A 23,528-nucleotide genomic window follows, 5' to 3' on the forward strand; every position below is an offset into this window, starting at 1 on the left:
TCTCAGGTTTCTATCAAGTTCATTTTTCTTTTAAACAAATGGCAGAGTTGGACCTTTATACCTTTATGACATATATAAAGGATAAATTCACAATCTGAACCTAGTTTAAAGCTCATCAGGGCAAATCCCTCTCTTCTATTTCCAAACTAAACCTGAGGTTCTCACTCACACATCTCCCCATCCCAAGATACCATTAACGTATATTTTGTACATACACAGTACAGTTTTCAAACTACTTTTTCACAGTGACACAAGCAAGTTTACATTACACAAACATGTACTAAAAAACAGACACACTAGTTTATAGAAATAGAAAAGTGCTTAAATCACAATCTAAAAGTTATTAAATAAGGAAAGAAAAGAAAACAGGTGGGCTAATTTCCATATAATCCTTCAATTTTAGATAAAGATACGTTTTTCCAGAAAAGCTCCCTGGCGTTTTACTTTCCAATAAATTGCTATAATGAATACCTATACTTCAAAATGCAAAAAATTATAAAAATCAAAATTTTTAAAAAAAGGCCAGCCTGCCCCTGTTCATGATTGGCTGCTTGTCCAGTAAGGCCTGGGTCCCTAGGTAAGTTATCCACTCTGCAGGAGCTGATTGAAGCAGTGCATGTGAAATTCGGAAGGCTCCAGGAGGAACTAAATAGCGTGGACACAATAACACGATAAAATGTCAGTCGAGAATCTGAAAAAAAGGGTAGATGCCATGGAAAAATCATTAGATATTTCTTCCCAGAACATCTAAAATGATGGGTAAATAAAGCTAAATGTCCAAATCTAGATCCTACTTTAAAAGTTTCAGAAAATTAATTTCTTCAAGTTTAAAAGGAGTATGTCCATTCTTACGGACAATTCTTGTTAAAATTTTCAGTTTATAAAATTTTCAAAACCAGAAATAGATGATCATGTATCCGCAGTTCACTTGAGATTTTTGTTAACCTTTTAGAATAATCACTGCTTATACAAATGAATTAGTATTTATATCTCTGACTCAAAAACTTTTAGCAACTTAAAAAGTAAAATAATTTTCAAAAGTTTTACTCTCTGATACTAAAGAACTCCATTTACTTGATTTAAAAAATACAGCATCAAGGAAAAAAACATATATATATATCTCCTTCAATATTCAACTATGTTAAAGATCTAAAATAGAAGAGAGACACTCAAACTTTTTCTACTTCTATATTTAGTTCAAAGTGGCCCAATTTAGAAACAAATAACATTTATTATTTTTTTCTCATATTCAATTTTTGGAATTGTTGAACAAATGCTTCCAGAAAGAAATATAATAGTTGTAATTAAATGGGTGAATTAAATTATCTATGGTGGTGTTTCGATAACCGTTTAAAACTAACGACCATAAAAGATCTTCTATTTTATATTATCTCCACATGAAGATTTTCTACTGGAAAGTTTAACCATGTTTTATATACAGAAGAAATAGTTTTATTTCACTATTGCAGCAATTTAAGAAAACTTGGAGGGCAGCTCCTGGACCTAAAAATTATTCATTAGTATGAAACAACTCACTTAGTTTTTTTCATTCACCCACAAATAAAAAGGTAACAAAGAAAAAGGAAAAAATAAAGATACATAATTTTATTACCTTGCATTCATATAATGAAGGTCTATATGGAATTGTGTTATATATGTAAGAGTAAAGTTCTGCTAGTTTCAAAAAACTGATGACTCAAAATGATTTAGAATTAAAGATCACAGTAAAATACAATGAATATTAAAGAATATGTCTATATATAAAGTCTATAATTAGTCTATAATTTGATCACAGAGAGTAAAATATAGTATACATATACATGTACACAATAAAAAGGAACAGACCTACTAAAGTTTCATTTTGTAAAATCAAATTGATTCATGATATGATTACTATAGCATTTTAATTATGGTTTCTTACTGCATTTTTGTGTCTCTGAGCATATGAAAATGTATAAAAATACTCAGAGATCTCTGAATTCTATTATTCCTCCCACTTACTAATTCAGTGGACTTTAGTGCTCAGTTTTCTATTACCCAGTCTTAAGACAGAGGGGACACATATTAATATAGATGAATTAAGTGATAAAAACCTAGGATGAATTCGAGAGCTTTAAAAACACATAATAAAGAGAAGCTTTAAAAACAATGCAGGTCATTTTTTCATAGACAACTGTTGGCATCATTTGAATTCCAAAATGATTTGAGGTCAGTAATTTGAATACATTTATTTTTACACATATTTCCAACAGCTTATCTATGCTGCAAGATTCTTACACCTTTCTCATACAGCACTTGCAGCTACATTTCTAATGCGAAAAAAATTAAATATTATGCTAATTGCCATACAGTTGAATGCAACAAAAATGAACTGTGGTTAAGTTCTAGGGGAGTTGTTTGTTTTAAATTACAGTACTATAGGTCTAATCTCAAGAAAAAAGACAAATACTGGAGAAATAACACTTATTCTTGGATGGAATGTGAGTGACAAAATTTTAACATTCCTGGAAAATGTATATCAGTCATTGGTATAAATGGTGTGTATTAATAACTATTCACTAAGAGACAGGATTTTTCCATTTAGGACAACTATCAAAAATTTAGAATGCAAAAAAGTTCAGCACATTAATCTCAAGAATGATAATTTCTATAACTTTTATAGATGCCTATCATACCTATAAATGCCTATTATGATTTTTAACTCTGATAATAATGAAATCCAGATAGGTGTCATTCTTAATGGGAGATATACGTATTGATACACTATAACAGGATAACTAATTTTAAGAATACCTCCTAGTAGGACAGGCAATCCAACCATTTCTCATGTCGTGATTGGAATGTGACATTTCTGTGCGCCAACCCATCATATGTCTTTCTGAAAAACATGCCACAAATGTGGACCAATCAATAAAGTAATTGGTCAAGGCTACTTTTTCTGAAAATACATATGTCATCCAATGCAACTAAACTGATACATCCAAGGATAAAGTTTACACTAAAATCAAGACAAAGATAGTGTAATGACTATCCCAAGTAAATATAGTCATCACTAGTCAATAATACTTCCATGAATACACCAACATATTGTAACTGAAGAACAATTTCTTTCCAAAAAAAAAAATGGTGGGAGGGTTCACCTCCAGTTTATGGAATGAGTGCTTCAAACAAAATCCCAAAATAAAAGAAATACATATTGCTTCCCAATCCTACAGAGTTAAGTCTAAATGAGTCTGTAGCTTAAGGAAATAAGTCACTTTTAAATTAACCCTTTTAAAAAAGAGAATTAGCCTATCATTGCCTAGAGTTGAGAGAAATCTTGAAAATTAAGAGATACTTACAAAATATAATTCTACAAACAAAGCCTGAAAAATTTCTTCTAATCAAACAACTGTAATTAAGATAATTTTCCTCATCAAACCCTTAACCAACTGTTAATTTTACTATATTTAAATAATACTTTAAGGAATGTAATGTTTCATATTTTCTTGAACATTTTATTATAAAACGTTCATTCAACCACTGACATTTATCCTTTATGTATACACTAATAGTTTTTCAATAACGTAATCTATGGAATTTACATATAGATGCCTCATTTTCTAAAGAAAAACCTATGTTGAAACAAATCAGTGATAATTCATAGTTGAAAATCCTTTTTTATTTATAAAAAAGAAAAGCCTTATCATTTAAGCCAAAAATGTCACAAATAATGAACGTGTAACTCAATACAGAAGGGCGATTTACATTCACTTCCTAAGTAGAGTACCTAACACATAAACCTGCAAACACTAACATTTTAAGAAAACTGGACATGAAATTATATAGCTTCATCATTACATTTAAGCCCTTGGCCTAAATCTAATTTGTGTTCATAACAAACATTACAAAGTGCTTAAGTTTTAATATACTCTTCTTAAAGCTCAAAAAGATCATAAGACTTGTATATATACAAAAATGTTTCAAAATATAGTCCCTCTACTAACTCTTAATTAGTGAGTATAGGACACAAGTAACAGTTGGATAGTAAACCACAATGTATGACTAAAAACAGGCTGCAAAATGCATATATTACCACCACAAATGTTAACTTAATGAGCCACCAGAACAAATTTCTAGTCTCAGTTCAATTCCCCTTGACCAGATCATTTCCTCCAAAACACGTGGGCATACACACACACACACAGACACATACACACAGACACATACACACACACACACACACACTCTCAACATACTCATTCCCCTTTTTCATATGTTGGTCTTCCAATTTAAGACTACATGCAAATAAAGACAAGTCAAACTGCTTTCTTTCACTGTGGAAATAATTCTGACTTTAAAAGGGATGAGTTTGCTGAACGACCATATAAAACATATGTATTCTGAAGACTTTATTTTTACTTCAACTAGAGGCTTCTCCCATTTAAAACAAAGAGTTTTAAAGTGAAAGTATTTTACCTACAAGCAAAATTTTCAGAGTTTGGTCCAGGGATTCTTACCTGGGGTCTGTACAGGTATCTGCAAGGTCAAAAATATTTTAATAATAATATAATACTAACACATTATTTGCCTTTTCCACTCTTATTCTCTCAGTTAACAGTGGAATTTTTCAGAGACTACATGACCTGAGATAACATCATCACTCTGATGACTAATAGAATGTATGCCTGTATATTCAAACTTTCTCATTTTGAATTTCAAGTGAAAAAAAATTCAATAGATATAACAACATAACAAAATATCTTTGGCATCTCAAATAACTCTCAAGAGTATAATGGGTCCACAGACCAGAGTTTGAGAATCAGTGAACTAGTAGAAATCAAGTACAGCTTTTTATTGGGAGTGGGATAATCTTATACCATGTTCCTTCCTACTAATTTACCTTTCACAGTCCAAAGACATGTGTCCCTATCCATTTTAATTTTATTACACTTCTAAATTCAAAACAAATAACCTATGATGGGCATTAAACACTTTGATAGTTGTTTTAAATAAATTTGCAACAGCCAAAATTTCTATGAAAACATGTCTCTAGTAACTTATACTTCTTTAAATCTGCTTTTCTTCAAGTAACAGCATTCTAGAAAAATTATTTTAAACTTAATTTGAATTATTGATATGCTTCAGAAGTCATATGCCAATATTACTTCATCTTAACATTCAGTAATTCAACCCAGTAAGTTTATTCAACATTTATGAGTTATGAGTTAAACCAAATAACGTAATTATCATTTATAATTATCATGAAAAATTTCCTGAATTCCAAAATTCCTGAATAAACTTGAATGATATAATCACTTTCAGTGGAGATTTCCCCTACTTAAATGAAACTAAGATTAGTCAAAAAAAAATGGACTATTTAAAAATAAATACACCTATCTGCAAGCCCTTTAGACTGCCAAGAACAAAAATAAACCGAAATGAAATTCAGAAAAAGAGAATCTCTTACAATTGTCAATACAAGAAAGAATAGGCCTAGGCACCAAGAAACCTCTTTCTCTCTCTCCCTCATTTGGTATTTCTAACTCTCATAATCAATCAGTATTCCTTTTCTGTTACCTCATATCTCAGTCTTGTACATACTGGATTAAAAACTAAAAACTGTTTCCCTCCCTGCGGGAAGGGAGACCTCTTCTTTGTCCTTCTCTATAATAAAATAAGAATAAAACTTTTCCATAAGGGACCAATAGTCTACTGTATGTATACAATAAAACTTTTGTATTAGAAACTGATTACGTTTCTCAATTTCTAATTCTTAAAAGAAGAATTCAGGGAAAGGTAAACTTTTTGAGTTTCTATATCTCCATATGAAAAACGAGGATATAAGACCTACCTCATAAAGCTGTCATAAATCAAGTCTGACCCTAATAGAAAAGACGGGAAAGAGAGCTTGTGACCAGGAAAAAGTGAGTGTATATGGCATGTTCAGAAAACCACATATGGATTTGGCTAACACAGAGTGATTTAGTAAGGACATATAAGTCAGATTTGCTACCACACGTTCTCACATATAACTGGGAGCTGAATGATGAGAACACATAGACATATGAAGGGGCCCATTGGAGGTGGGTGGTAGGGAAAGCATCAGGGAAGAATAGCTAATGAATGCTGGACTTAATAACTAGGTCACGAGATGATCTGTGCAGCAAACCACCATGATACAGGTTTACCTATGTAACAAACCTGCACATCCTGCACATGTACCTTGGAACTGAAAAGCTGAAGGGGGGAAAAAAGTGAGAATTGCATAGCATAAGTGAGGTTAAGAGAGACACTGTCAACTATGCTAAGCAGTGTGATATCTCCATCCTGTATGAGAGGAAAAATCACTGAAAAGCTTTAACCAAGAATGGGAACACAGAAGAAGAATATAGTGACAGAAGAGGATAGCTAAGACTACAAGTTCAGTCCAGTTGAGTTTTGGGCATGCTCAGTTTGAACTGAAAACAAAGAGAAGACTAAAAGAACTGCTCAACAATCTCAGCAAAAAGGGAGTAAAATCAGAACACTGTCAGGTAGTCCTTTGAAACTGTTTCAAACAACCTGCACACAAAGAAACATCCATCCATTTTATCTCTCCACCCTTGAAAATAACAGTTCCATAAAACAATGTTTACCCTTATTGTATGATACATCCTGATAGCTTCTTTTCTTTTTTAAAAAATGCCAGTTTGGATCTCATAAATTTATATCAAAACCCATTAGTAGAGTCGGATTAATACTGATTTAGGATACTGGTTTAGTAATCTGAGTAGATCCCCAATATCCGACGGCTGTTACATTTGGATTTTTAATCTTATCCATACCTGTTTACGTAAATGGAAGAATACATGAATTTGCATATTTTTATGAGATCTTTTTTACTTTGGCAGTAAATTTTATACATTTTCTTGAAATAACGTATGTGTACTTACTGATATTATAATTCCGCTTTTTAGATGTAAGGGGGGAAATACTCTTCCCATTCCTCAAGAAGGCCTAAAGATTTAATCAATGATGCTGTGAATGAGAAACACTGGTGATTACGCATTTAATACAAATTACTAAAGGATATAGGTCTCCAAGAGCAACTTTTTAGCACACTGTACTCTAAGACATTATATTCATATATAATCTGCTACACAGATAGTAGTGGTTACAAACATGAATTTTGATGCCATACTACCAGGTTTCTAACCTTGTACCTGAAAAACACTGTCATCTCCCCGAGTTTCAAGTTTCCTCATCTGGAAAATGGAGTAACTACCTTACAGAGATAGTGTGAGAATTAAACTAGACAAAATATTTAAAGTGTTTTTAAAAGGGTCAGGTTCAAATATTAACTATTACTATAATTTATCTTTGAGCATGTTTTCTAGCTTCTTTGAAGTAAAGGTGTATTTCACTCTGTGGTTTGTCAAGTATTCTATCAAGTTCAGTATAAAAGATAGGGGATAGCATTTTCCTTCATTGTGTCCGCAGAACACAGTCATATTTTAACTTCAGTAGAATTCACAGGTCTTATATAAAAAGAAACTAAACCTTCATATTCTCTCTCTTCACTAATTATCACTTGTGAGCATGTTAAGAAAAGTCCAAGGGTTATCTCTAAATACTGACACTAGCAATTACTCCATACTATTAAATGTACTAATTTACTTTATTGATTATGCCTGTCTTAATCCCTCCCATTTATTGGTTCTTAAACTTCATCTCTTTTTTATGATATACATTATCTTTGGGTATCCATCATGAAACCCAAAAAGTAATACCCTGAGATCATCAGGTCAAGTACCCCTATGCCTCTCACTTTTCCCTCAGTGTATCAATGTGTGTAACACAGGATCTGTTACTGGTATTTACGGTGATGAATGTGAGTCACCAAGAAAAGGTTTTATTGTATTGATATATATTCTCCTTAGGAAGACATTTTTGAAAGAGAAAAAGCTTTTTTAAAAAAGAGAAAAAGCTTTACATTTAAGTTAGTGACCTTTAATTGTCTAGTCTAGGGTGTTAACTCTTTTGAGCATATGTAAAATCTTGTTTTATTTATTTACTTTTTGAGACAGGGTCTCACTCTGTCACCCAGGCTGGAGTACAGTGGTTGCAATCATAGTTTACTGCAGCTTCAAACTCCTAGACTCAAGTAATTCTCCTGCCTCAGCTTCCTAAGTAGCTGGGACTACTGCCATGTGTCACCACAGCCACCTAATTTTTTAATTTTTTTGTAGACACGGGGTCTCACTATATTGCCCTAGCTAGTCTTGAACTCCTGGCCTCAAGTAATCCTCCCACCATGGCCTCTCAAAGTGCTGGGATTATAGGTGTGAGCCATTGCACTCAGCCATATTTTGTTCTGTTGTATACCATATCAACCTCTGATTTTGTTTAACATATATATTGTGATTACTGATAGTTGATCTTTGCACAAAGGTACTTCACTGCTATGAATGACAGGATGTTCTTCTGTATGAAAGAGCCTGTACAACAAATTACCCTTCATCCTGATCCATTAACATAGCTTTAAAATAAGACAGCTAAAGAAAAAAATGCTTTTTTTTGAGATACGTTGTTATAAAACATCAAGGAATAAAGAAAAGGCAAATCATCAGAACTTTATAAGCAAGTCCAGTTTGCTTTAGGTCTTATCTATGTGTATATGTAATACACAATTTTACAACTTCATTTTAGTAGTATATAATGGAAAACATAATAAAATATGATACATGCACATTTTCTTACATATTAGATGACCAATGAATACTGCCTCACAGATTCAGGTTCTTGGTTCTGTTTGTTCCTATGAATAGAAACATGACCTTGTCTCCATTTTTACCCTACCTATCCAAAGAAATGCCTATTACTGCTGTTTTTCACTATCATGACTTTTTCAAAATTTTTGTATCAACTAAAATTAAGGAATGAGAAAGAACATTATTGTAAACAACAATATAGTAAATATAGTAAGAATAACAATGGTAGTAGTAAAAATAACAGTAGTAGAAATAACAATAACAAATGGTGGTTTTCACTTTTTGAGTGTCTAGAATGTATAGGCATTATAAAAAGCATATTTATACATTATCTCATTATAATAATCCTATAAGGAAAATATTCCCATTTTATAGATTAGTAAAACTGAGATTCAGAGAGGTTAAATAACTTGCCCACGATCACAAAGCTAGTAAAAGTGGAACAGAAATTCAAACCAGTACTATCATCTTAACACTAGTAAGAACTCTGACTCCTACAAGTATATTCTGTGGTCAAAACAGGTTTTGCTTAATGGAAATTATGATAGAAATATTAACTCTAATTTGGGAAGAAAACCTTCATCATAAATTTTGAATTAGCAATTATTTCACAAAATAGCTTAGTTACTAAGAGAATCTGAATGAGCATTGTGATACATCAGGTTGTTGCTCAGAACAGAATTAACTTTGGCCTTCACTTCCTCCATCCTTTACCTGTAGTGGGTAAGACAACTATTTTCACTTGAAATAAATTTTTTAAAGCACAATTGTAAATTTACTGATTTTAAATAATTTTAAAATGGCTAACATATGGTTTAGAATAGACACAAGAAAAAGAGCACTCATATACACTGTAGGTAAGAGTATAAATTGACACAACTATTTTTTCTGAAAGGTATCTGCCAATAGGTAGCAAATTTTAAAAACAAATGCTGTCCGGATCCCAAAATTTCACTTTCAGAATACATTCTCAGGAAATAATTCCAAGAGTAAAAGAAAAAACAAATACCTGGTGTGGCAACAGAGAATTATTACAGGGATGCTTATAATACTGAAACATCAGAGACAACCTGAATATGAAACATAATTAATTGGTCATATAGACTATGATACATCAATACAATGGAAGACCAAAATCGTTTTTTAAAATGATGGTATAACTGGTATTCCTTCACACAGAATAATGAAAAAGAGATAGTGTAAACAAGCATAAACCGAAGTAACAGAGCATAGCCATTTTTAATATTAAAATAAATACACTTATATCTGTACATATATGTATTAATGTCTGAAATGAAATTGACCAAATTATTAACAGATTATGTGTTTGAAAGAACTCCATAAATGTACACTTTTAAAAACACATTACTGTACTGTTTAAATACCAATCAACATGTATTACCTTTATAATCAGAAAAAAAGGTCATTTTCATCTTTTTAAAAACAAAGGAAACAATCAAGATGCCTACCAAGATGTAACTACAATATTCATTACAGCATAACATAGAAAGCAAGAAAGAGAACATTTTAAATACCAAATAAATTAATATATACACTATTTCCCAGCCATAAATACCTAATGTTCTATTTGATTATTTATCTTAGAATAAAGTTCAAAGTGTACTAATAAGTGAAGCCACATATAAAGAATAACAATTTTTTATAAAATACAGCTTATATTTACACAGAAAAAAACTGAAAATATTCACTCAGGTACAAACAGTGACTGATTTTTGTATTTTGGTGGTGGATTATGGGTAATCTGTGATTTCTGCCATTTGAACTTCACTGTGTTTTCCAAGGTTTCTTTAGTGAGAATGTACTGATTTTGTAATTCAAAAAAGTAAAACAAAGAAATAAAAGGATTCTCTACCCCTCATCTACTTACATTTGCCACAACAAATATTCTATATTCAATACTTCAAATAAAAACATTTACGTTTAAATCATGTTAGGTGGTTTAAAATCACAAAGGTTCTTCTGAAATTGAATATTTATCAAAATGCAAAACATTCTATAAGTTAAATATTTAAGTTTTTTAAAGGCAAGTGAATTTCTGTGCATTAAACAATTAAATTGTTAAATAATTGTTAAACAATTAAACAATCTTTAAACAATTCTATTTGAGGGTAATTCAGGTCTTCCTAAGCATCACTAGGATTTTCTGGCATAATATTTTCTATACAAGATCACAGTTCTACAATTTTGAGGTCTCACAAAACATGTAAGACCTCTGGGTGGACTACCACCTTCAATACATGCAAAAGGAGTGCAATGTTAAGAGAAAAGCACTATCATACTATCCACATATCCTTACCTTTAAAATATTACATAACCAATGGACAGTTGCTTTTCTACCCAAATACCTTGCCCTCAATTACTAAATGTTTTTACTCTAAGAGCTGCTTTACTCTAAAAGTTTTTTTAAATCTTTTGTCCCAAATTTGGCCACACTATTTCTACTTAATGATCCTGTCAAGTTATCTGTGTCCCAAAAAGTTTAATTATATCAGAAATTGCTCATTTAAACTGTGTAGCTAAATAAATAACCCAGCTGTGGTTACAACATATATAATTTGAAATATTCTAGTAAATTACTTATATAACAATTATTTTCAATTAGAACTTTGAGATTTTTTAAACTGTTTCAAGAAATAATTTAGAGCTAGCTACTTAAAATTAATAGATTATGTATGTTAGGAAATCTGTTCAAAAACTGCAGGGCCCTTCTCTTATTGCTGTACTAGACAATCATTATACCACTACTTAAGCATCATAACATGGAATGTAAGTTTCTTTTATTTTAAATCAGAGGCAATATGTGACTTGTCAGGGTTCCTTCTTTACACATGTCCTACATATGAATTGCCTCCAGACCAACACTGAAAGTCCACAGACAATTTTACTTCACTACCTGCTGTTGCCAGTTGAGATTTAATCTCCTCTCAGCATTCCCTTTGCCAAAATGCCAGCAAACTTCTTCAGAAAACTACAAACACTGCCATTCTCACTTCTAATAGACAACAATTCACGACCAATTCAACACAAATAAAATTTGGGGCTGAAGAAGAAAAGGGAATGAGGGAAAAGGTAAGCATCACTGAAATCACTGCATTCTACCTTCAGTTCCCCAAGACAAAAAAAGTCAACCTACCTAGCCTTTTCTTACATACCTTTTTTTATTTTATTTTATTTTATTTTTATTTTTTTCTGAGATGGAGTCTGTTGTTATCCCAGCTGGACTGCAATGACGCAATCTCGGCTCACTGCAACATCTGCCTCGGGGGTTCCAGCAATTCTCCCGCCTCAGCCTCCCAAGTAGCTGAGATTACAGGCGTCCACCACCATGCCCGGCTAATTTTTGCATTTTTAGTAGATACAGGGTTCCACCATGTTGGCCTGGCTGGTTTCAAACTCCTGACCTCAGGTGATCCACCTGCCTTGGCCTCCCAAAGTGTTGGGATTACAGATATGAGCTGCCACGCCCGGCCTTCTTACATACTTTTTATCACTAACTCTCTTCATGTTCTCTACTCTTAATATGCTCCAAGGAAGTCTGATATTCTTCCAAATGTACAATAAATTATTTTGGGTCTCTGAATTCCCAAAGATCCACTACTGGTATCTTTCCTTGGACTGAGTCTTCCCTAAGAGTCTTTTTATTTCATTTCCAAATCCCCATTTGTCATTCTGCATAAGCTCATGGAGAATCTAAAAAAAAGATTTGCTCTGATGACAGGAAAAGAGAAAAAAACATTAACACTGTTTTGTGTCCTGTTAGTTGAAGAAGAAAGAGCTCTCAGAAAGAGAATGCATAACAACAAATGGCTAATAATGAACCAATGAAAGAAAAGAAGAGAGATAATGGCCCAGTGCCAGGAAATGCTGCATGCATTCTAGGTACTTATGTAGGAAGAGTTCTAGTTAGTCCCTTTGGCTTTCAAACTATAATAGAGAACCTGTTCTCCAGACCCTGACCCCATCTCCTGTAGCTTCAGCTAGCATAGGGCTTGATACTCTGTTCAGGTCATTGAAGTTACCAACAGAAGACAGAAATGTGTCTTTGGAACACATTTCTAGGACTGAAAAACATACTTTTTTTTTCTATAAAAACATTCTTATAAAAGGTGGCGAGGTCTCATAATACATACAGCATCATAGCTTACGTAAAAGGCTACTGCAGAATAGATTAGGGACCCATTACAGAAAACATTCCTAGAAAGAATAAGCATCCCTAGTCTCTCTCAACTCCTATAAAAAACACAACTTTAAAAAAATCAACTCTTAGAACGTTGCTCATTTGTATTTCATGAACTACCTATACTTCTAATCTCCATGTAGAAAGCAATTTCCTTTCTCTGTTAAAAAAAAAATGAATCTCTTTTTTCTAAACTTACATATCCTGAGTAGCAGATTGCTTGACTGTAGCAGTCCAAGCCATTGCTGGAAGGCAGCCCCAATAGTAGGATGAGAGTAATTTCACACATATCTTCTATTTAAGCAGCCACACATGTTATGACACTGCCCAAATGCCAAAGTATGAGTAAAAAACTTTTATAAACCTAAGTTACACTTGAAAAGCACCTTAAAACTAAAGGAAAACAAAAACCCTGTTATTCTAATTTTAAATGTTACTTCCAAGACAAGGTAATGCTATAGTAAAAACAAAATTTCTACCCTTAAAAACACAACTACGTAAATTTTTCATTACTTTAAGGACATACAAAGAAATGAGTCTCACTCTATTATTGTCCATAGGGCCAACTCAGTTATTCTATGTAATATATTCACAAATGTATATATTTCTTCCAGGCCCTCTAATTAAACTACTCCAATACCGATAATTTCTAAGTTATCAGCATAGTCATTTCAGCAGTTAAAATATAATAAGCTAATAACAGAGACTCTGACTTCCTATTTTTAGGTTAGACTGAAGTCATTCATATGAAATAAAATGAATTTAATCAATTACAAATTCCAACTGATAATTACCATCATGTTTTTAAATAAAGGGAAATATTTCACACATAATCAAATCTTAGTTACTACAAATCTGACTGTCCAATGTTCAAGCAGCATTTATTTCTCCTTCCAACTTCTGCTCTTGGGTCATCTTCACTGCTTACCCATCGAAGAAATAACATAATTATAAGAAGAGATGATAGAGATTCATCTAAACCAGCTTTCTACCTGATGAATGATGCTTCCAACCATATTAAAGTACAGATAATCCATTCTATTCAGAGAAGTAGCAAGCATCACAACTTCTCTGGAAGAAGCTTATCTACCACTGATATTTACATGCAGACTTGGACACCTGGATTGGATAAACATCCACTCGGAGAAGACTTTTCAGTTTTGAAAACAACAGCCCAGACGGTCTTCAAAAAGCAGACACATAAGGCCATTTAATTTCAACTCTACCTTCTGCCACATAAGAAGTCCACCATTGTGTTGGTGAGGGAAGAAGTAAAACAGACAGACCTAGTTCTGTCATTCATTTACAGCAAGCCAACAACTGCAAAATATGCGCTTAGTAGCTATATTAAACTATTCTCATTAACATTCCAGTAAGAGTTGGATAGTGGAAAAGATGAATTATCACAAGCTGGTATCAGGTTTAAAGATTTTTCTTTCAATTATTTATATTTATATATTATCAGATTCTATTGTCTATTATTCTTCAACCCATTATTAAGATAAGGATTATTGTTTCATTCATCAGTCTGAGTGACAAGGAGTACCACATATATGAAAGGAGGTAAATAGCTGTACGTTGTAGTCATTTAATGCACATCAGTTCTAGTCCCAAAGCATATCTAAAAAACATTTTTTAACAACTAATACACAGTATTCTATTTATTTTACTATATAAGGTTTACATGGCAAAAAGAAAGAACCTGACAGAACAAGTCTAAAAATAAAATTCTTACTAATATGAATATTTAGTTACCATAAAGAAAAATGTAGGCTTTCATGATAAAAATCGATGATGGGAGATACTATATTTGGTGGCAAAATGTTAAAAATTATTAAATCTGAGTAAAAGGTAAATAGGAGTTCTTTGTGCTATTTTTGCAACATTTCTATTTTCTATTACTTCAAAATAAAACAAAATTTAAACTCAAATCTGCAACAAAGATCATATTTAAAACACTGCAATACTACCAATATTTAATAAGTAATCATGGAGCCTTAAATGCATGTTTCCACATTCTTCTGAATATATTTTCTCCTGAACTGTGATAAAAGAAAAAAAGGCATACAGCAACTGAAATACACTCTTAAAAATAATCATGGTCTTCACATTGTTGGCCAATATTGAAATGGCATAATCAAAAAATCTTTAAATTATATTTACAAAGACTGGATGTATAAGAAAAAAGTAATTCTGTGAAAACATAAAATTCCTAAGACTATCCCATAAGTGAGTTTAGAAAACAAGTACAATAAGAGAAATAATTTATAATTTAACATTTCATTCATACGGTTTGTCATATGCTGTGTTCCAAATGCCATTACTCACTTTAACTCTAAATTTTCCTGAATATTTCTTCTTCCATATTACAAATTTAATTCAGATTAATACTGTGTTCAAAAGTTAGTCAGTCTGTACTACCTAGAAATTAGGCCAAAAAATAGGAACAACCAGAAAAAAAAAATCAAAGTGTCGGAAATTACTACTTCTAAGAGTGATGATGAATTTATTTAATTTCATTATTTTAAAATCAGGCAAGAAAGTTATTAATAAGTCCCAAGATTTATAATACTACTATCCTATGTTTATATAACATTTTATAATTTATAAAGTACTTCAAAACCTATAGTCTTATTTTAGTCCCACAAAACACTGCAGACTAGGTCAAGATAGGTATCATAATACTAATTTAGTAGGTAAGTTTCATGCCTATTGTAATACTAAAGATCATTTATTGTCTTATTTTCAAATTTAAAATTTTTTTCCATTTTTATTTACAATTTTATGTAAATTCTAAACAACAAACACCAGGTAATACATCATTATTTTCACTATAAGAACTGTCCTCTAAAAATCAATCAAGAATGATAGATTAATCATTTTTAGAATAAATTACCAGAGTTTTAACAAAGTACAAGCTCATCAGAAAATAAAGAAAAGACAATCAAAACTCAGGAAATAACATATAAATTTGGTCACTTTATTACTGAAGTAAAAAGGTAATTTAAAAAATCAAAAAAGAAATTCTCATTTATCTTTTTAGAATCTATTAGATCTGTGAAATCCAGAGAAGATGGAAAGAAAATCAACTTTAGTAACATATTCTGTTTTACTTTTTCTGAGTTATTTAACATATAAATAAATAGTAACATCATCAAGATTCTTCTACAATTTAACATTTTGTGCTTTTAAATGACAAGGTGAAAATATGTAATTTATGGATAAATGTATTAAAAGTACAATCAATATACTTATTTATTAAAGTGTAAATAATTACATTATATTTCAAAATATTTGTGTGTCAACAAAGTAACACACTAAAAATTACCCCAAGCTTGTATAATTTTAACCAAACCTGGTAATATATTTCTTTCATTGTGTTATTTCTAATTATAATACAACCAAGAGAATTTATTCTCTTCCAAACAAACGAAACTTGCTAAAAAAAAAGAGAGAAAAGAAATCCTTTAAGCAACAAGGCATCAACCATATGCTTATTTAACTTCAGCACCATAATCTCTCATAAAAACACAAAGAATTCCCAAACAAAATAATTGAAATTAGGCTTGCTAATCAACATCATTTAATAATTCAATTAGGATATAAATCTGGTTTTCAATCATTTAAAATACATACTATTTGAAGACCAACTAACATGTCATAAGTCTATAAAATACTTCAGAATTGATAATGTTAAGAAACATCATCTTTGATGTATAAAATAAGCCCTCTATGTAAATAGCTATCATTTTTAGACATTCCAAAATGGCCACAAAACATAATTGGAGTCTGACTGCAATGTTGCCCTGCAAATGCACATACCTTGATGATGAGGCTATCTCATGACATCTATTAAAGAAGAGTCTTCGGTAATAAAATCTCTTTGAATGAGGCCCACACAGATTTATCCTGAAGAGTATGTATTATGTTACATGAACAATAGTATATTATGAAATCTAATAAAACTCTACCCTTAAGAAAGATTAAGACTTTTAGTAGAATCCATGCTTGCTTGCATGACCCTTTAAAACTTCAAAGGAGAAAAAAAAAAACAGCGACAAACTGTTATTAAAATACTTTGCCAGACAAATACATCTTTAAAAGATCAACAATGGAAGAATTCAATGTGAACTATAAACCATTTTTATATGGCAATATCAATTTTAAATTCTAAGTTCCTATGAAATTACTCCTACAATAAATTACTTCTGTTCTAGATTAAATATTAAACCTAAAAGAAACTTAATTTATGATTAATAAAATCCTCTTTTAAAACACAGGTGCTAGCCAACATTGTACAAAACAACATAGCAGGCACTCAAAAGTAAATCATATAAATAATAGTTATCTTCAAATATGAAATCTAAAATGTTTAACATTCAAATATCAAAACAAAACACTGAGGAGCATTTTTAAATTCAGAAAACAAAACTTCCTTTGTTTAACGATGTCTATTCATTATTACACTAACTAGATTTAATATAGTTTTAGCCTTATCAAATAGTCATTTTTAAACAGTATAATAATATTCTAAAAACAATAAGCAAGTCATGAATCAGGTAACAGCATATCAAAATAAACCCTAAAATAAATAGTATATATGGGAAATTATACTGTTGAATTTTTTAGAGATCAGTAATCATTAAATCACATCAAAGTATTAAACAACTGGAAACTTCAGTTATTACACATCCAGTTAATTACATGAAATGTAAATTTTAACACCGAACCAATAAAATATTCTCTTACCTTTTTATTCAATTAACTGTGTATTTATCAATCTGTATATTTATCACATTTAAAGTTATTTATAATAATTTCAAAGTCTATTCATGTAAAAATTATACATAATGGTCTCAATTTCTAGGTCTGAGTTATACCACTATCAAATCCCAATAGATACTAAATTAAGGAGAACAGATGCAATGCTAAATCCTAGCTTTCTTCTGATTATGTTTTCCTCTATAAAGTCTTATAAGACATGTTAACAAATTAGTTCCCCCAAAATCAAACCCATATATATTCATTTGTTATGTCATGTACATAAAACTTTGATAACTTTTCAAATTCTAACGTAAAGAACATTTTCTTTTTTAAGTTACAATAAATTACTGAGTTGTTTTTTGTTTTCCTAACTAGAAAAGATTTGTAAAGGTCCCAACACAAAGAAAAGACAAAAGTTTGAGGGTATGCATATCCCAATTACCCTGATTTGATCATTACACATTGTATGCAGGTATCAAAAAATCACATGTACCTGAAAAATATGTACAACTACTATACATAGATTGAAAAACTTTTGGAGATTTTTTAAAATAGTATTTTTAATTATCACTATTTTTTCTATAAATTAATAATCTGCTAAAAATACTCTAAAGTGTTATGGTATAAAAATGAGGATAGAATATGCTAAAGGTTAACTACCTAAGTACAATAAAAACATTTTCAAACATCTTAATATGCCAAATTCATGAAAAAGTTATACCAATAAGTGCATTCTAAGTATAGTCATATTAAAAATATTATCTTAAAACAATATGGTTAAATATCTATCCCAAGACCTACATAGAATTTCTGCAATCAAATGGAACAGTATTCTTTATTGTCAAAGTATTACAACTCAAGTGATATAAATGCAAAAGGATTTAAAATCAGAATGAATCAATCATTCACTACATATCTGCAAATAAATAATCAAATAAGGTTACTATTTTTATTAGAATTCATATTTGCTAACATAAAAGCTTTACAGATAATTAAATAATTATAAAATTATATGCGGTTCTGGCCCAAAATGACTTTTATGAAACAAGTCACAAAAATATTCCAATGCCTGTATATAATGTAAGATAATACACTGATAGCTAAAAGAACTATAAACATTTTTCCTTCCGAACAAATCAATATTATATTTCCTAATATAAAAGGAGAAAAAACCCATGTGCACAACAAAAATGCCTTGTATTCTTAATCATCAACAGCCAGCTTATCAACAAACTAGTAATGAGCTATACCCAGCATACTGTACTCAATAATAGAACAATAACACACCCAGTAACTTAGTGCCTTATGCATTTTTCACCCTTGCTGTGTCTTTAGCAAAACAATCAGTAAGATACACAGATATCAATCAAATAGTACTTACTGACCTCCTATTACATACTTTACACTGTGCTATATGTTAATATATTTATAATTATTTCTATTTTGATTTCCAAATAAATCCCAAATAATCCAATAGTGTTAAAAAATATAATTACAGAAAAAAAATGTTCCTCAATAACCAATATACATAAAATTCTTGAAATTTTGAGGCAGGAAGTGAAAACTAGTTATAAAGGCTAATAGCAATTAATATCTTTTACTATTCGTACATAATTTCAAATATGGGATATATTTTGATTCTCTCTCATCAAAACTGTATTTCATTAAGCATTTCTGGCACTCTGTGCAATCATAAATAGGAAACAGAAAACTAGCCTAATTTTACAGGATTAAGAGCCAGAATTTGAGTACCTAGAATTAACAGCATATAATGACATAATATGGTGCTCTCACATAGTGAAATGTTTAATATTTCCATTCCTGGTATCAAAAATTGAGTCAAACAAGTGATGTTTATGAAAACAACTGCCTAGCCTCCATTATATTTATAATGGGATAACTGCAATTAATATTTTTAAAACTCTGTTAACTTTACAGTTTTAAAATCATAGTGAAAAAGAAATATTGATTTTAAAAAAGTCATAACACATCCCAAATCAAGGTCAAACCCAACCATGACTGACTATGACTGAGTTCACACATGGAGCATTCTGCTTTGTCTACTCCCCTGAAACACACAAGGTGGGGACACACGGCACTGCCTTCCAATGGTTTTATTCTACGCAAACAGGCAATTACAACAAAAATATTTTAAATAAGCCATTTCACTTAAACTTGTCTATCTTCTGTGTAATAGTGTTAAAATTATAAAAGAAATTTAGTTCTTGAAACTGATCATTCCAGTGCAGAATGGGCAAATTAACATTAGAAAAAAGCAAAATACCAAGTCATTCCCACTAAAACAGCATTAATTATGTACCGTCTCTGAAATTTTTCTGGATGTGAAAATTATCAGTATGGCATTACGACTACAGCACACCAAAAGTTAAACATCTTATTTCTTTAATTAAAGCATTTGTAATTTGGTTGGGACAAGTAACTATCATTAGGGAGAGGTTATACCTAATGAATTTTAACTATGCACTGTAATGCAAAAGGATTAGCAAAAAAACTTATTTAATATTCTTCAACAGAATTTACTTTATAAAACATCTGAAACAATAAGAAGATTTTAACATTTTCCTATCATAGTTAAAATATTATTTTCAAGATAATTTAAAATTTTTATTTTTGAATAAACACAAACTAATTTTGAAAATATATATAACCCTAAGAATCATATATTTCAAATGGACAAAATCTAAAAGTTATTATTTTAACTGGAGGAAATTATCTCTCAGAAAAAAATATAACTTGACATTTTTGATAACTTTCACTTTTTCAATTTAACAATTTATTTTTAAATATATAACTTCTATTAGTATTACTATAAAAACTAGGATAATTACCTCTAGAATCCAGGTTAGATACCACCAAAAAGCAGCAATCTTTTTTTCTCAAATATGTGTATTTGAGAAGTGTGCAGTGAAAAATAAATTTATCAAAATACGAGGTGAATCTGTTTACTAGGGTCCCAAAATGACTTACTTGCCTTGAATATTACTTATACATCATGAAAAATTACTCAATTTTGAAATTAAAAAAAAAAAAAAATCTATTCTCTTACCTCAAAAAACATTTTCTAAGATGATGAGGTCCTCCTTTAGAACATTTAGCATTACAAACTTCTCTCTCCTTACTACCTAGAAATTAATTCACCACTCTAAAATTATCATGTTTTCCTTTTCTTTTACCTTTGGCTTTGTTCCTTTCCTTACCTTTTCTTTTACGCCCTTCTTTGTTTTTGTCTTTTCATATTTCATTCTTTCTTTAAGCCAGCAGCATACAGACCCAAAGTGGCCTATGTCACTAGGTCTAGCATAGCTATAAAAAATAAATTCTTAATATTTTTAAGAGAAGAAAAACAAGCCAGTAATCATCTGGGAGAGCATGAGGGGATTTTAACCCACCAGACAAGCCTGTCCAATAAAACTCAGACTTGAATCAAGTGATTGTAACTTCTCAAGCAAACACATAGAGCTCTTGGAAAGCATCCAAAAAAAAATTTTTTTTTGGTCTCTTCTCTCTTGTCTAGAAAAGAGAACTAAAAAAAAATTGGACTATAATAATTCAATCTCTTTTACAAGTCTATTTAACACGAAAATGTTTTAAATGAAATCTTTGTAAGTTAGGACTTCAAATGTTGGGAGAATTTTTAATTTCATATTAACATTTAAATATGAGGGAAGGCTCAACTCTGTTTTCTACTTCCCACAATGTTTGCTCCAATTAGGTATCAGCTACTAAATATGTAATTGCTAGATTCATTAAGAAGAAAAACCCTCATTTTTACAATTAAGAAAATAACCAACGTAATTCTGTAAGCCTCTAAAAACTTCATTTTCAGCATATTATCATATTTAAGTAGGTTATCTTCTAACAGGGTTTTCTTAAAACCAATTAGCTTTGTAACAATGTATAGATAATGTTGATTTTAATTAGAAAAATCATGCAAATCTGTTTAAAGAAAAAGCACATGTTTAATGCCTGTGAACCAAACTTTACGCCAAATATGTAAAGTTAAATAAATTATTACCAACTAGTACACCTAAGAGAGGTGCTCTAAGAGTATGTATTCCACAATGTATCTAGTAACAGTAATCTTCATGTTGCCTAACCACTGATGCGTATAAGAAATTATTTTTCTGATAATAATTTTCACATCCAATATAACTGTTGATGCTTATAAGAAATTATTACTACTATTACCTATTACATGTCACACATGCACTTATTGTTGTAGTATTTTCAAATCCAAGCAATGTTCACATTTAACATCCTTAATTACTGAGTATATAATAATATTAAAATATTGAATTGGAAGAAACTGAATATCAAAGTGTTTATTGGTAGAGGTAAATTTACAACTCTAAGATATTTATTCTGCTGCTTCTTTGAGGACAGAAGAGTAGAGAAAACGACTTCTTTCCAAGTACTGAGCAAATTAAGTACATGTCTTTTATTTGTGCAGATTTGAAAAAAATGGCCAGAAGCTCTTTCCATACTGTTTCACATTAAAAAAAAAAAAAAAAAAAAAAAAAAGGCCACTGATTTACAGAACAGTAGACTGGTATAGTATGCTATTCTTTAAGAGTACATCTGCATACTATTGTCCTGAACATGTTCTAATGTCCCTGGACACATGCCATATTGTGAAATTTACATTGCTACTGCTCCTATTACCTGTGGATATTGCAGTCCATTCAAAAAGTGCTATTTTGACTTTCTAACTATAACTCAAAACTCAGAAGCCAAAAAACAAAAAAGTGGTAAATGTAAATAAATTTTTAAAAAAAGAAAAACTTTTGCATGTCAAAAATGCTACATAGGCAAAGGCTAAAACTAAATGACAAACAAGAAAAAAATTATAATTCCAATCACATATGAGGACCTAATACCTTCAATTTATAAAAAGTGCCTAGGAATGTAGAAGAAAAAGATTAACAAATCAGTAGAAAAATGAGCCAAGGATACAGCTACAGAAAAAGAAACCCAAATGGCTTTTAAACACATCATTCCCAACCAGATTCATAATAAGAGAAACACAAATTAAAACCAACTCAGATACCATTTCTTGCCTGTCAAAATGGCAAAAATTGACTAGCTTAACAACACACCACTGGCAAGAGTGTGGAAAACAAGCCCTCTCAATCCACTGCATATAGGAATGCAAAATGGTATAATCTCTAAGGAAGGAAATCTGGCAATATCTATGAAAATCACAGGCGCCTGTACCCTGATTCAGCAATCCCATCCTGAGAATGTCTCCTATAAATACACCTAAATTTGTACAGTATAATATATTTATAAATGACATAATTTATATAATTGCAAAACAGTGGCATATCCTAAGTGTCTAGCAATCAACTGGCTACTGATTGAAAGAATTAAGCTACCTCCTAATACTATGCCACACTTTCAGAGGAGAAAAAAAGGGAACAATCTTATGAACCAATTACGAAAGACCTGTTAAGTGCAGGGAAAAATGTGTGATGTATATACTAATTTAACTTTTATGTAAATATCATCCTGTTTTTTGTGTAAATACTAGCTACTCTTTGTATAAGAAAAGTATAAAAATAGATTTTTTTTCACATTTTCATAAACACTAATTATACATAGAGAGCAGTGAGGAAGATGGTGATTGGTGGGAGCAAGACTTCCTCATTTGTATTTTTGAAAATAATTACATTTTTGAACCACAACCCTTTCTAAAAATAATAATAATAAATGTTGACTTTGCCAGATGTTAGAGGTAAACTATTACTTTAGATCACTCAAATCATCTATTAAATTTCCATCAACAATTTAATAGCTGTTTCCAAACAGGGTGC

General features: G+C 30.7%; 1 protein-coding gene across 6 annotated transcripts in view; it reads right to left on the minus strand.

Moving 5' to 3' along the window:
- Positions 1-23,528, minus strand: part of LOC116274940 (F-box/LRR-repeat protein 17-like) — an 87,577-nt gene that overhangs the window by 5,049 nt on the left and 59,000 nt on the right. Inside the window, exons 5-7 of one of the 6 annotated variants that reach the window (XM_031666378.1) lie at positions 6,915-6,978; positions 2,794-2,878; positions 7-691 (exon numbers count right to left, since the gene is read on the minus strand). The exons of 1 other annotated variant lie outside the window; for it this stretch is intronic. In XM_031666378.1, coding sequence (XP_031522238.1) covers positions 646-691; positions 2,794-2,878; positions 6,915-6,978 — 195 coding nt within the window. In that variant the 3' untranslated portion in view covers positions 7-645. Of the gene's footprint in view, positions 1-6; positions 4,519-6,914; positions 6,979-23,528 lie in introns of those variants that run through there. 4 more of the 6 variants (XR_004183796.1, XM_031666380.1, XM_031666385.1 and 1 more) reach the window with 4 other exon arrangements.

Source organism: Papio anubis, chromosome 5 (assembly GCF_008728515.1).
Source record: "Papio anubis isolate 15944 chromosome 5, Panubis1.0, whole genome shotgun sequence".
NCBI classification, from domain to species: domain Eukaryota; kingdom Metazoa; phylum Chordata; class Mammalia; order Primates; family Cercopithecidae; genus Papio; species Papio anubis.